This window comes from Esox lucius, chromosome 12, assembly GCF_011004845.1.
Source record: "Esox lucius isolate fEsoLuc1 chromosome 12, fEsoLuc1.pri, whole genome shotgun sequence".
NCBI lineage: Eukaryota > Metazoa > Chordata > Actinopteri > Esociformes > Esocidae > Esox > Esox lucius.
The window spans coordinates 17,947,336-17,959,611 of record NC_047580.1 but is presented as its reverse complement, the minus strand read 5'-3'; the positions used below and the strand labels follow the sequence as shown (position 1 = coordinate 17,959,611).

At 40.4% G+C, this 12,276-nt stretch overlaps 2 protein-coding genes across 4 annotated transcripts in view; one reads left to right on the top strand and one right to left on the bottom strand.

Annotated features, from left to right (window-relative positions):
* Positions 1-1,166: 1,166 nt before the first annotated feature.
* On the top strand, positions 1,167-6,600 carry snx21 (sorting nexin family member 21). 2 transcript variants are annotated; one of them, XM_010900002.4, is made up of 4 exons: positions 1,167-1,329; positions 3,388-3,670; positions 4,565-4,722; positions 4,806-6,600. In XM_010900002.4, exons 1-4 carry the CDS (start codon positions 1,297-1,299, stop codon positions 5,574-5,576), a joined length of 1,245 nt encoding a protein of 414 aa, XP_010898304.1. In that variant the 5' UTR covers positions 1,167-1,296; the 3' UTR covers positions 5,577-6,600. The 2 variants fall into 2 exon arrangements, with proteins under 2 accessions (XP_010898304.1, XP_010898306.1); XM_010900004.5 differs by lacking the exon at positions 1,167-1,329 and adding an exon at positions 2,405-2,663.
* A 1,524-nt stretch (positions 6,601-8,124) lies between these two features.
* itpr3 (inositol 1,4,5-trisphosphate receptor, type 3) overlaps positions 8,125-12,276 on the bottom strand; it is a 34,875-nt gene continuing 30,723 nt past the window's right edge. For both annotated transcript variants that reach the window (XM_010900005.5, XM_010900006.5), the window contains exons 51-58: positions 11,925-12,089; positions 11,572-11,761; positions 10,951-11,052; positions 10,731-10,849; positions 10,047-10,212; positions 9,762-9,922; positions 9,229-9,390; positions 8,125-9,077 (exon numbers count right to left, since the gene is read on the bottom strand). In XM_010900005.5, coding sequence (XP_010898307.4) covers positions 8,952-9,077; positions 9,229-9,390; positions 9,762-9,922; positions 10,047-10,212; positions 10,731-10,849; positions 10,951-11,052; positions 11,572-11,761; positions 11,925-12,089 — 1,191 coding nt within the window. In that variant the 3' untranslated portion in view covers positions 8,125-8,951. The remainder of the gene's footprint in view (positions 9,078-9,228; positions 9,391-9,761; positions 9,923-10,046; positions 10,213-10,730; positions 10,850-10,950; positions 11,053-11,571; positions 11,762-11,924; positions 12,090-12,276) is intronic.

The following is a 12,276-nucleotide window of genomic DNA, read 5'->3' as shown; positions in this document are numbered from 1 at the left end:
CCTTTAAAATTAGAGAGCACATTCTTTGGATGGCACAAACTTATGTAACGTAAAACTAGGAACAGAGAAATCCCCGCCTCCAGCAGTTTGTTTAGAAATTGTAGTTCCAGCAAGGAGGCATATGTCTTGTAGTGTACATATTGGTATGTATGACTGGACCAATTCAGAGAGATAAGCACATCCATGTAAAGTTTTGTAGGTTAACACTAAAAGCTAATAATCAGACCAAGCCTTAACAAGTAGCCAGTGTAAGTAATGTGACTGTGTTTAGCTTTATTTCAAGTTTATTTAGTGTCTTAGTAGGGTAGCCAGAGAGAAGAAAATTGCAAATAATCCAATCTTGAAGTAACAAAAGTGTGCGTTTGCTTTTCTGCATTATTCTTTGACAAAAAAATTTCCAGGAGGTGGAAAAAAGCTTCTGTTGATTTTTTTTTATATGCACAGAGTAATTCTGTGGTTCTTCACATGTTTTTTGGAGGTGACTACTGTCAAGGTCTATTTTGAGATCTGACAACAAATCTCTTTGTTTCTTGTTACCTAAAATGAGCATTTCGGGTTTTTCAGAGTTTAAAGTTAAAAAATATTGTCATCTAGAATTTTTAGGCATCGCCATGTTTTATTGAAATGTACAGCTATGTGTTGTCTGCATAGCAATGGAATTTGACAGTGTGTTTACAGTTGACCTCACCAAGAGGTGACATACAGTGAATACAAAAGAAACAAAGCCTTGAGGAGAGTCTAGGAGAGAAGAAAAACTTATCTTTGTCTCATTCTTTTACATCACAAAAACCTGGCATTTTAACAGGGGTGTGTAGACTTTTTATATCCACTGTATATGCTTTACTGGCATTTAAAACACACTTAAGTTTCCCAATTACTTGTATCACACGACAACCGATACAATTACAGATAAGTATTACGAGATCGGCACAACCCAAACAGTAAATTCAGAAAATACTCTGACCCTTTCACGTTTTCCACATCTAGACACAATAACCCATAATGACCAAGCAAAAACAGTTTTCAAAGAACCCCAGAAAGATTGATTGGAGTCCACCTGTAGTAAATTCATTTGATTGGACATGATTTGGAAAGGCACACACTGGTGTATATAAGGTCCCAAATTTGACACTGTCAGATGGGCTTACACTATTAATGATGTTTGTGTGCTGAACTGGTGTTACCTAGCACATCTGGTCGTCATTATCACAGGTCTCTTTCTGATAATAGGAACCAACCAATAATGGCAATTCTTCCTTTAAAATAAGAAATGTTTTGGCCACAATCAACCTATAAATGACTCTTAATGGAATACATTTTTTGACTGCCGTGAGTATGTTCTCCGCACTTGTAATTAATGTTCGTAAATTGTATCAATTCAAACAAAGTAAATTATTACTTTGTATGAATTTGATTATAAACTATTATCTATCGATTACATTCGGGTCTCGAGTGGAGATAAATAAAATAAATTATTAGAATTATTTTTAATCATGCCAAGTTCACGATGCCCCCATAATGTGAGGCATGAGGCCAATTGCCTCTTCTTCCATAAGGTAAGTCCACCCCTGGGCATTGTATATGCATCTGAAGACATATATACTCTCCTATGTCATCTTTTGTGCATTAAAGCAGGGCCATAAGCAAAAATTGGAAATCGCGTAGATGGAGAAAAAAAGTTTACTGGCCCAATTTGCCCATGGACACATGCCATTGACATGGTTTGCCCAGCGTCACTGTCTTTCGATGAAACGGGGACAGAAAAACTACTGTAGAAGCATGGACCTCTGATATGACATGAATGTGTTAAGGGGTGGTAATTTTTATTATTGACGCTGTATCAATTAGCTAACCAGTATATGAGTTGGCTAACATTTTCTATGAAAAAACTAAACACAATGAATAGTAGAAATCCAGATGTTTATTAATAAGTAATAAACTCTAGACGTTTTGTGGCTAGTTCATAATTTTGAATCGAATTGATAGATAGTATATAAATAGAATAAAGAAAGCAGAAATGCTATTTTGAATGGAAAGGAAGTGTTGGATGTGCATTTTGCCAATGACGCGAATTCCACATTCTGACCCACCCATGTTTCAAAAAATCAAAATAGTACGTTTTTTGTTGAAGTACGCGAACGAGATGATCAAAAACTGTATTTGCAAAGAGAACATTAAGCGCTCTGTACTGCGTTCAAAACCTCTGTAAACTAGAATGTGGTCAAATCATGACGTAATTGGTATTCAACATAAATGAAGCCATAAAATAATTTGGACCTAGGATGCTGTTTCCGAGAGTTTATATATATATATATATATATATATATATATATATATATATATGGTCTGAGCACGGTTTTTCCGACGATTTACAAGTAATATAATACGCCAGATATTTCGGAGTTCCCAATTCGGAGTTATTTTGGAGTCGGGGTTTCAACCAGTAATGATGGCCATTGGATACTCCTAGTGCACGCGCTGCTTGAGAACGGCATTCGTTTCGTCCTCTGACCCAACCCATATCTAAAGGACCGCAAACAGGCTGAGGGATCTGTTGTCAGCACGGGAAAATTAGTCGAACAAACTATCTCAAATAAGTTTGGGCAGACTTGGAAGTGGCACCATGCTGGGAAAATAAGTGTTTTTAAGGATAATCTATAATAGTGAGTAATATTTGCGGCGTTATATTTTAGATATCAAACTTAGCTGAATAAGCTTATTTGACACGCAGGCTACATAGCTAATTTGTACTTGTTGCTACTAGCTTAGCTAGCAAGATAGATCTCGATAGCCTGTTTTGCATTCGTGTGCTAGCTTGTCTGCTGCTACTACCAAACTGGTTTTGTCCTAATTTAAGTTGCGGACAGTTGACAATATATTGTTTCTCCTACTCAATATTGCCTGCATTTTCAAATAACTTTAAAATAGCTAGTTACACATGAGCTATTCAGACTTTGGCCTATTGTGTTAGTGTGTTAACATCCTTTGCATTATGAATAACCGACAGTGTTTCCATCCGAACTTTTTAGGTAGAGGTTGTAACAGTAGATGTCAGAGTTAGCTGATCTGACACGTTACTATACATTATTAATAATGCTGTTGTGATTGACTGTAACATTTTAGTCGTTGCAGACTCTAATCCGCACTAATAGTATTAAAGTTCGCTCGTTCTTCACACAGGAAACTTTTTAAGATCTCCATCATTCGAAAGGAGTTAAATGCAAGTGATATTAAAAAAATGTTTGAAGTGGAGTACTTCCTAAGTTTGTTATTGTTGGCATATTGCTGATTTATTTTTGGTCAGGTGGTTGTGTAGTTGCCACGGGTGTTTTGCACTATAATATACCTATTGTAAAATCGATTAAAGTTGCGTAAACAATGTTCTAGTGGTCTGCTGGGATGGCTTCCAAGCTCTTGGACAGACTGCGACGGACGCTGTTCAAAGAAGGTGAAGCAGTCTTCAAGGAACCAACTGATGTTACGGAGGACAGTTTCCCAGAAAGTTCTGAGTTAGAGGATGATACGGAGTGTGTCTCAGAGCGGCTTGGGGGAACTCTCTGCTTTGATGGGGAGAACGTCCTCGAATCTGAAGACCCAGGCGAGGCCTCAGGACTGGACAGTGATTCAGACTTCCTTGGAGAGTCCGTAGAGGATGGATTTGGCAGCACAGGTATTTAAGACCTTTTGCTGTATTTCACTACACCAATCTTCCATTGTGGCATTTGTTTATTTTTAGGTACAATACATTTAAGCTGATATTTTTAAAAAGGTACAGGTACTCAAGCAGTCAAAACTTAGGTGCACTTGATAGTGGGTGGATGTTGAGACCTGAAGGTTAAACGTGCAAGGTAATAATGCAGTGGAAGATGTGCATGCTGTGCAGGCATTTTCATATACACAGTAGCAGTCTAAATTGTGAGCACCTAGTCATTCAAGTATTTATTTATTTTGACTATTGTGTCTTACTTGAAATCTGTAAAGCATTAGTTTGGGCTGCAATCTGAGTTACAGTTAATTGCAGATTTCTGAAGCTGGTAACTCTGATTAACCTATCCCTTGCAGCAGAGGGAACTTTGGGTCTTTTCCTGTGGCACTCATGAGAGCCAGTTTTATCATAGCGCTTGATGGTTCTCGCCACTGTACTTTGAGAAACTTTCAGAGTTTGTTTTTAAGTTGAACTGACCTTTATGTCTTAAAGTAATGAAGGACTGTCATTTCTCTTCACTTTATTGAGCTGTTCTTGCTATTATGTGGACTACTACAGTACAGACATGATGATGGTCTTCTGTATACCCATGCTACCTTTTCACCCTCTGTATAATCACCCTAACATATGTGCATATATATGGACATTCATGTACTACTTCAGACACCATCAACCCAAACCATCTCACCAGAATAACAACCACATTCATTCCGGTGCATTCTGTTTTCTTGATACAGCAAGCCCACAAGTTTCACTTCTGGTTTTTCAGTCTGAAAACGTGTGCTTTTCTTAATTTAGATGTGTGGCTTTCGGGAAGGCTGAGCTGACGTGTTTTGTTTTTTGTCTCTGTTCGCCAAGAAACCAGTCCAGTTGGCCAGTCTCTGGGAGGCTCATCCCTGCTCACCCACCAGCTGCAGGAGAACTGGAGGAGCATGCGAAGCCGCAGCGTGCCTGAGAAGCTGCTGTTTGAAGTGACCGACGCCAGTGTGGTGCAGGAGGGCTCGTCTAAGTACGTGGTAAGGGTCAGACAGCGGAGGTGCATGTCTAGTGCCTGGCTCAGCCCGTGTGTCATCCTGTTGACCGTGTCCCTCCTTCCCAGCTCTACACCATCCATGTGATCCAGTCTGGGATGTTCGACAAAAGCCCTGCCGTCATCACCCGGCGATACAGTGACTTTGAGCGCCTGCACAACCGCCTTCGCCGCCGGCACGGCGATGACATGGAGCGCGTCTATTTCCCCCGCAAGAAGCTGCGCAAGAACTTTGTGGCCGAGACCATTGCCAAGCGTAGCCGGGCGTTTGAGCAGTACCTGACCCACATGCACTCCCTGGCCGAGCTGCGGCGCTCACCCACCTTCCTGGAGTTCTTCTACCTGGGCGACCTGCAGGCTGGCCAGATGCTGATGCGTGTTGGCCATTACCAGGAGGCCCTGGGTCCTCTGCTCAACGGCCTGAGGCTCCAGGAGAAACTAGGCTGTGAGCAGCAAGGGAAGCAGCAGCCCCAGTACCAGCAGCGTACCCACTGGCTCTTTACCCTGCTTGCCCTGGTGACCAGTTTCCAGGAGCTGGAGCAGCTGGGTGAGGCCCAGGAGCACTGTGACCGAGCCTTGAGGGACCTAGCTCCCTCGCAGGACGCCTTACTGCAGCACCGTTTCCACCCACTGCTCATCCCTCTCCTCCAGATCAACGTCCGACTGTCATGGAAGATCTCCAGGGATAAGCGCAGGTGGGAGGTGCTGCTGCAGGAGATCCAGAACTCTGGGGTGGATGTAGGGAACCAGCCCAGCCTGAAGGAGTATCTAATGAAAGAGGCCCTGGTGGAGAGCGAGGGAGACAGTAAGGGGAAAGCGAAAGGGGATGACACCACTTAACCCAAAGATCACAGTTCCACCAGGTAGTTAGGAGGTATAGCACTTTGCATAGCTAAGTAACAAGGGATTTGGTCTTGACTTGCATTTTCTGTAGCACTAGAGGAGTTTGTTAGTGACTTTCTAATGAATCCACTCAACTGGTCAAGTCATGCACAATAAGCAGAAAATAATCACATTTAAGAGGTATTACTTTGGATTGTCTTACCTTGTAAATTCAAAACACTAAAGTTATTTCAAGTATTTTTTTAGGAAATGTATTTTTCAAAAACAGTTTAACAGCAAATGTCAGTATACTTTTTTAATGTCTGACCTTTGTATCATTCCATTAACAATCTTATTTGAGTGATTTAAGATTTGAGTGGATTAATAACTCATGGAATGAAGTTGAAATGATAGAACAATTACTTTTCATGAATTTTAAAGAAACTTTAGATTTATTTTACAAGACACTTTGCACAAACTATGTTCACCTAATGAATGGATTAAAACATTGTTCTACTTATGGTTGGATATTATTTTCATGTTTACATGTTATATTAGGGAAAATGTCTTACAGCTCTTAAAAGCACTTCTACATTTCAAAACCTTTAGCAGAGCAATGTTAATCACTCATAGGGAACTGTGATCATTCTTAAATCCCAGTACTTTCAAAGTTGATATTTTTCAGTTTTTGTGAAATTTTCACACTAGTTTGAAATGACACTAATTGTGAAAATGATAAAGCACTTTTGTAGGATCAGGGAAAAAGTGCCTGGGATTTCAGCCTGTTTGGGTTGAGATTGTACTTTTAGGAAACGATTTGTCACACATTTGATATGATAAAATATCAATGAGGTTGTGGATTCTAGGCAATCCCAGCTAATCAGTTGAGTACACAGAGCTTCCCATTTGTTTCCAGACATTCACACAATAAGACCAAGAATTTCAATGGCCAATGAATCCTCAGGGAAATTATGAAATGTACACTACTGTTCAAAAGTTGCGGGTCACTTAGAAATGTCCTTGTTTTCCATGAATACATACCAGAAATTAGTTTGAATACGAAAAATAGCAAAATGAATAGTAAATATTGTCATTGACAAGGTTATGAATAATGATTTTAAATTATAATTGTGTCCTTCAAACTTTGCTTTCATCCAAAAAATCCTCCATTTATAGCAGTTTCAGCCTTGTGGACCTTTGGATTCTAGTTGTCCATTTGTTGTGGTAATCTGAAGAGATTTTACCACATGCTTCCAGAAGCACCTCCCACAAGTTGGATTGGCTGGATGGGCACTTCTTACATACCATACAATCAAGCTGCTCCCACAACAGCTCAATAGGGTTGAGATCCGGTGATTGTGCTGGCAACTCCATTAAAGACAGAATACCAACTGACTGATTTTCCCCAAACTAGTTCTTGCATGCTTAGGGTAATTAGCCATTTTGAGCCTGTAATTGAACCCACAATTGCTGATGCTCCAGATACTCAACTAGTCTAAGAAGGCCAGTTTTATTGCTTCTTTAATCAGCACAAGTTTTCAGTTGTGCTAACATAATTGCAAAAGGGTTTTCTAATGATCAATTAGCCTCTTAAAATTATTAACTTGGATTAACAAACAAAACGTGCCATTGGACATAGGACTGATGGTTGCTGATAATGGGCCTCTGTATGCCTATGTAGATATTCTATTAAGAATAAAACGTTTCCAGCTACAATAGTCCTTTACAACATTTACTGTGTCTACACTGTATTTCTGATACATTTTGTTATTTTAATGGACAACAAATGTGTCATTCGTTCAAAAACAAGGATATTTCTATGTGACCCCAAACATTTGAACGCTATGTATGTTTTTGGGAGTTAAAGAAATAAAGAGTAACTTATTAGTGGTTTAAAATAACACATCTGCATGGGAACTTAAGTAGCTTATTAAGAGAATGTTTTTGATTTATTATGCATCTTTATTATGCTTCCTCTGTACATGATTCTAGTCAAAATTGAGTATAGACTTAGGGAAAAATGGTAGTGTATGATGACTTCCAATTCGCAGATTTGGTCCGCTTCATATAGGAAAGGGCATCGGGAGGGATCCGAATAAGAATCTGAATGTACTTCTAGAAGTGTGTGTGTTTTGGCCTAAGTGTATGCAGGAACTAAAATAGGTTGGTATCATTTCTAAGCGCATATTGTAATCCTGCTCTTCAAAATAACAGGCTGGACTTCATCCTTTGTGTCTGAGTGAATACATTTCAAACTGAGAAAATATTTTGTGCTGTATACATAAAATGCTAAACACTACATTTAACTATTTCATGTTATTCTCTGGAAGTGCCTGCTTTGCTGACCTTTTCATTGATATTGTAAACTCTAGTATTTTAACATTTCAATGTTTGTTCTTTTATTTCTATGTATAACTATAACACCTATAGAGATTTGTAAGGCTATTTGTTGAATAAAATCCTAAGCCCAAAATAAACTAGTATATCGATTGTGCTTGTTAAGCTGTCATTAGGAGGATATGACATACTATGTAGGCTCTTTTGAAGAAGTGAAAGCACTGCACCAGTTAAAATCACAATCATTTTACTGACAAGTTAACATTCAGTTGTCAAGTTTCCATTTCTCAACCCAAGCACTCAGCAGTGTAGCAATGTATATTTTTTTCTAACTAGGTCAATACAACTGTCAACATGTCAATACATGAACATTTGGTGGTACTTGGGCCTACTTCAGTAATCAGTGTACATTTCTACTATGAAATACATTAATAAAGTATGGACAACACACTTCCTGCTTTGCAGTAGTATCGCTTTCTATGATTTCCTCATCTGAGGTGTGTCGGACATGGCAATAGGGAAAATGCCATTGGTTCAGTCTGAGAACATGGACAATGAACAAATATGGCTGATTTTCCTCTATTACTATTGAAAATACCATGAAATTACTGAAGGACCCTTCTTGATTTTTATTGTCCAGAGTTGGATGAATTGGTGGATACCATTCTATATTTCTCTCTGCATGCAGTTGGAAGGAGTTGCAAACTAACACAAGTGCAATGGTATCAGCTCGCAATACTGACTTCATTCATACTGAATGCAGAGACATACAAATTTTAACCACAAGTTTATCTGACTTCACTGGAAGTGAAGGGGATCAATGTTCAGTTCCAAAGTATCCCTTTAATTCAAACAACATTAAGTGGATGTACCACTTAAGAAACCAACAGCAGCTCGGTTCTCCTAGCATCAGTCAGAACAAGCACCTTCTCCACTATGTTTAACACAGGATTAATTAGACCCATCCCTGAAAGCTTTGGCTCATCTTGGATGGACGGATGGGCTTGGTAGACTGTCTTTAGCTAAGTGTTGTAGTGATGGCTGTATGCGGTGACATCAGGGCTTGTTGTACATCTGGTGGTTTCCTCCAGCAGCACTTGGGGGCATATTAGCTGCACCAACTCCTCCTGACTGAACATCCACAAAGCCCATCCTCTGCCTCCTCTTCCTCTGCTCAGTCATCTACACAGGAAATAATGTCAGTCAGGCCAGAGACATCAAGACAACTTCAGTTCACCTAGTTGCATGTCATCATATTGGTAATAAAGGATCCTTTGTTAGCTGTGTTTACCAGGCTCCTGAATGTCTCTCACCAGACACAAAGAGCCCTTACCTGCTCTTTGAGCTCTGTTAGCTGCCCTGTGAGTTGGCTGACCACATTCATAGTGGACGTCAGTCTGTCCTGCAGGTTTCTCATTTCATTCTGCTCCCCGTCACCATCTGTCACAACGAGGGACATGGCCTGCATCCGTGGGAACCAGTCCAGGTTCTTATTCTGAGAAGCCATGTGACAGAGTCTGTTAATTCTTCTAGCAATATAAGAGAAAGGAACCAATTTCTAATTTCAGTGTATGTGGTCTCTTGTTGTGGTTGTGTACATGCATTTTGATTTAGAAATAGCCCTGGGAAATATCCCCTGAACTGAACTTGGGTATTTAGAAACAGGAACTAAGGCCCAAGTACGGCAGACATTTGTTTGAAATGCATATGACCAACCACATACACACATTGTCTTCACAACAAGACAGCACCATAAGGTATCTAATGCTACACACAATGACAAGTTGTTTAAAAATGAATTCACTGAGAAATTAGTCAATAATTTGGGTGTGTTTTCAATGACACAATCAAACCAGCATACTCTACCTTTATCATGTGGGCCACATAACTCTCTGGACCAGTGTAGTCAGTTTTGTTCTTCTCGCGAACAAGCACGATGAAATACAGATAGTTCCAGATGTTATGTTCCAACTTTATGTGCTCCTCAAAAGACACAGTTTTATTGTCAAACTTGTCCCTCTCCAGACCTGCAGGAACAGTTTCAGGATGAAGATCTTAATGCATTACATAAGCTAATACAGACCAATGTTTTAAGTGAATGGTTAATCGTCTAATCTTTTGACAGGTACTTTATATCAAAACATTACTTACCACAGATGAAGCAAGTGGTTTTAAGTATCTCTTCTTTTTTCTGTTTCTCACTACGCAAGTCAGCAAAGGTGTCAATAATGACACCAAAGATCAAGTTGAGTACAATGATGATGACAATGAAGTAGAAAAGCAGGTCATAGACTACTCTGGCTGGAAACAGTGGCTCCTACAAGACACACAATGACATCGTTAATGGCATCGTTAATGACATGTACTGCAGAAATGCTTCCTCAAAAGGAAGTAAAACAAACCAAGCCAAACAAAAATTTGCGAATGGGGTGAGAAATATTTGCATGTAAAAGACAGAAAATTCTAAAAACAATCAGGCACAACTTGTTAGAATAAGACAGTGATATTTTTAAATATGAAAACAAAATCAGGCTTCTTCAGAGTTTTCATTGTGTCTGAATAAGACTGTGTAGTTCGATTTCAGAAATGTCAGTGTTGTTACAATAATTTTTTTCTGAACACATTGGCAGATTCGAGCACATTCCATTTAATTTCAACTATTTATTTAAGGACTCTTTTTGCAGTGGGTTTTTAAATGTTTGACCATAGTACTAATAAAATAGAACTGTTCAATGTGAAAAGGATCTGGGTTTGTGGAACATGACAGCTTTTCTGTCGTAGTTTCCTTCTACTCCCCTGCTATGGACAGTGCATGTAGAACGTCTTGGTTCTTACGTTCTTGGAGGGTTTCCGTAGCACATCCCCCACCCCTCCACCGTTCCTCAGCCCGTGGTTCAGCACCGTCACAATGCACATGAGCAGAGTGTCACAGGCTCGCTCGGAATTGTTCTCCTCTGCAAAAACACAAGATTTTATGTATGAACCTCGTACGGCAGACCGGGCTGAACCAATCGTCTTTTTTTTGGTTTGGTTTCCAAACCTGTCATGGACTCACCGTCGGGCTCAGCAGGGAGTCCTGCCTCGGAGGTGCAACTGACTCCGTCTCCACTGCAGGAGTTGAGGAAGTCTTGTGATGCCACCTCATTGTCATGTTCTCCTGTAAGACAATGTCCCAGCAGTTACATGTTATGTGCCAACCTCAAAATGTTAACTAAACAGCAGCAATACGCTCCACTCAAGACTCCGCTCATCACAAACTGCATCTAGATTTTACTACACTGAAACTGTGAATCCATTTGATATACTCACAGCGCATTTCCCATTATGTTGTAATTAGGATATATAGAATAGGTGAACACGTGTCACCGTTGTGTAGATAGTGTTTGTTGTCTACCACTAGCAGCACCACTACATCAAGTAGAATTCAGCGGTGTACGTGTTCATGAGCAACTCACAACCTTATAGCAGGGCTGTCCAGCCCTGTTTCTGGAGAGCTAGCATCCTGTAGGTTTTAGCTTCGACTCTTAACTGGTAAATGCTAAATCAGTTTAGTTAAATCTGGTGTTGGACTGAAAACCTAGAGGGGGCAGCTCTTCAGAAATATTTCGCTTATCACGGGCCGCCTTCCATCAGATGACCGCAAGTAAAGGCTGGCATCGGAGTTGCTGGGTGATACCTGATTGTATCTGGGGCAGGGGGTCCACCTCCATGATGAAGTCGTTCTTGAGGCAGAGGAAGCCCACAATGGAGAAGAGGTAGACCAGGATGAGGGCCAGCAGGGCGGTGAGCAGGATGGAGCGACCATTACGGGTCACACTCTTGATCACATTAAACAGGGTCTCCTCCCGGTAGATCAGATCAAACAGCTGCACACAGACACCAGGTGCAATGGCTTCAGTATCAGCACACAGCAGAGAAATCCTCTAGATTGAGGACATTCTGACACATGTTAATTTCCATGCCAGATGGCTAGTACCTATTGTTGTCAGCGATATTCAATACTGTTGTGGATGAATGAGGGTTACCCACCAGGAAGCTGTAGAAGAGTTCGTGAACACAGAGCCCCAGGGTGCTGGTTAGGACATAGGCCAGGTGGTAAAGAAACTCCACATCCATAATCATGGCACGGTAGCCCATGATAAACGTCCCGTTGTTGCCCACAAAACTGACCACAAACACGATCTTATTAATCAGCTGTGGAGAGGAACAGAGCAGTCGTTTTGGGATCACTGACCGTACAGATGACAATCAGACTTCCTGTCAATGGATTTTAAAGGCACGCTGGCCATATAGACTAATCCTGGTCCTCCTTGATTTACATGTTCAATTAACCTCCAACTGACTGGGCTGTGTGACTTCAGGGGGAAGTTCAAATTGTTAA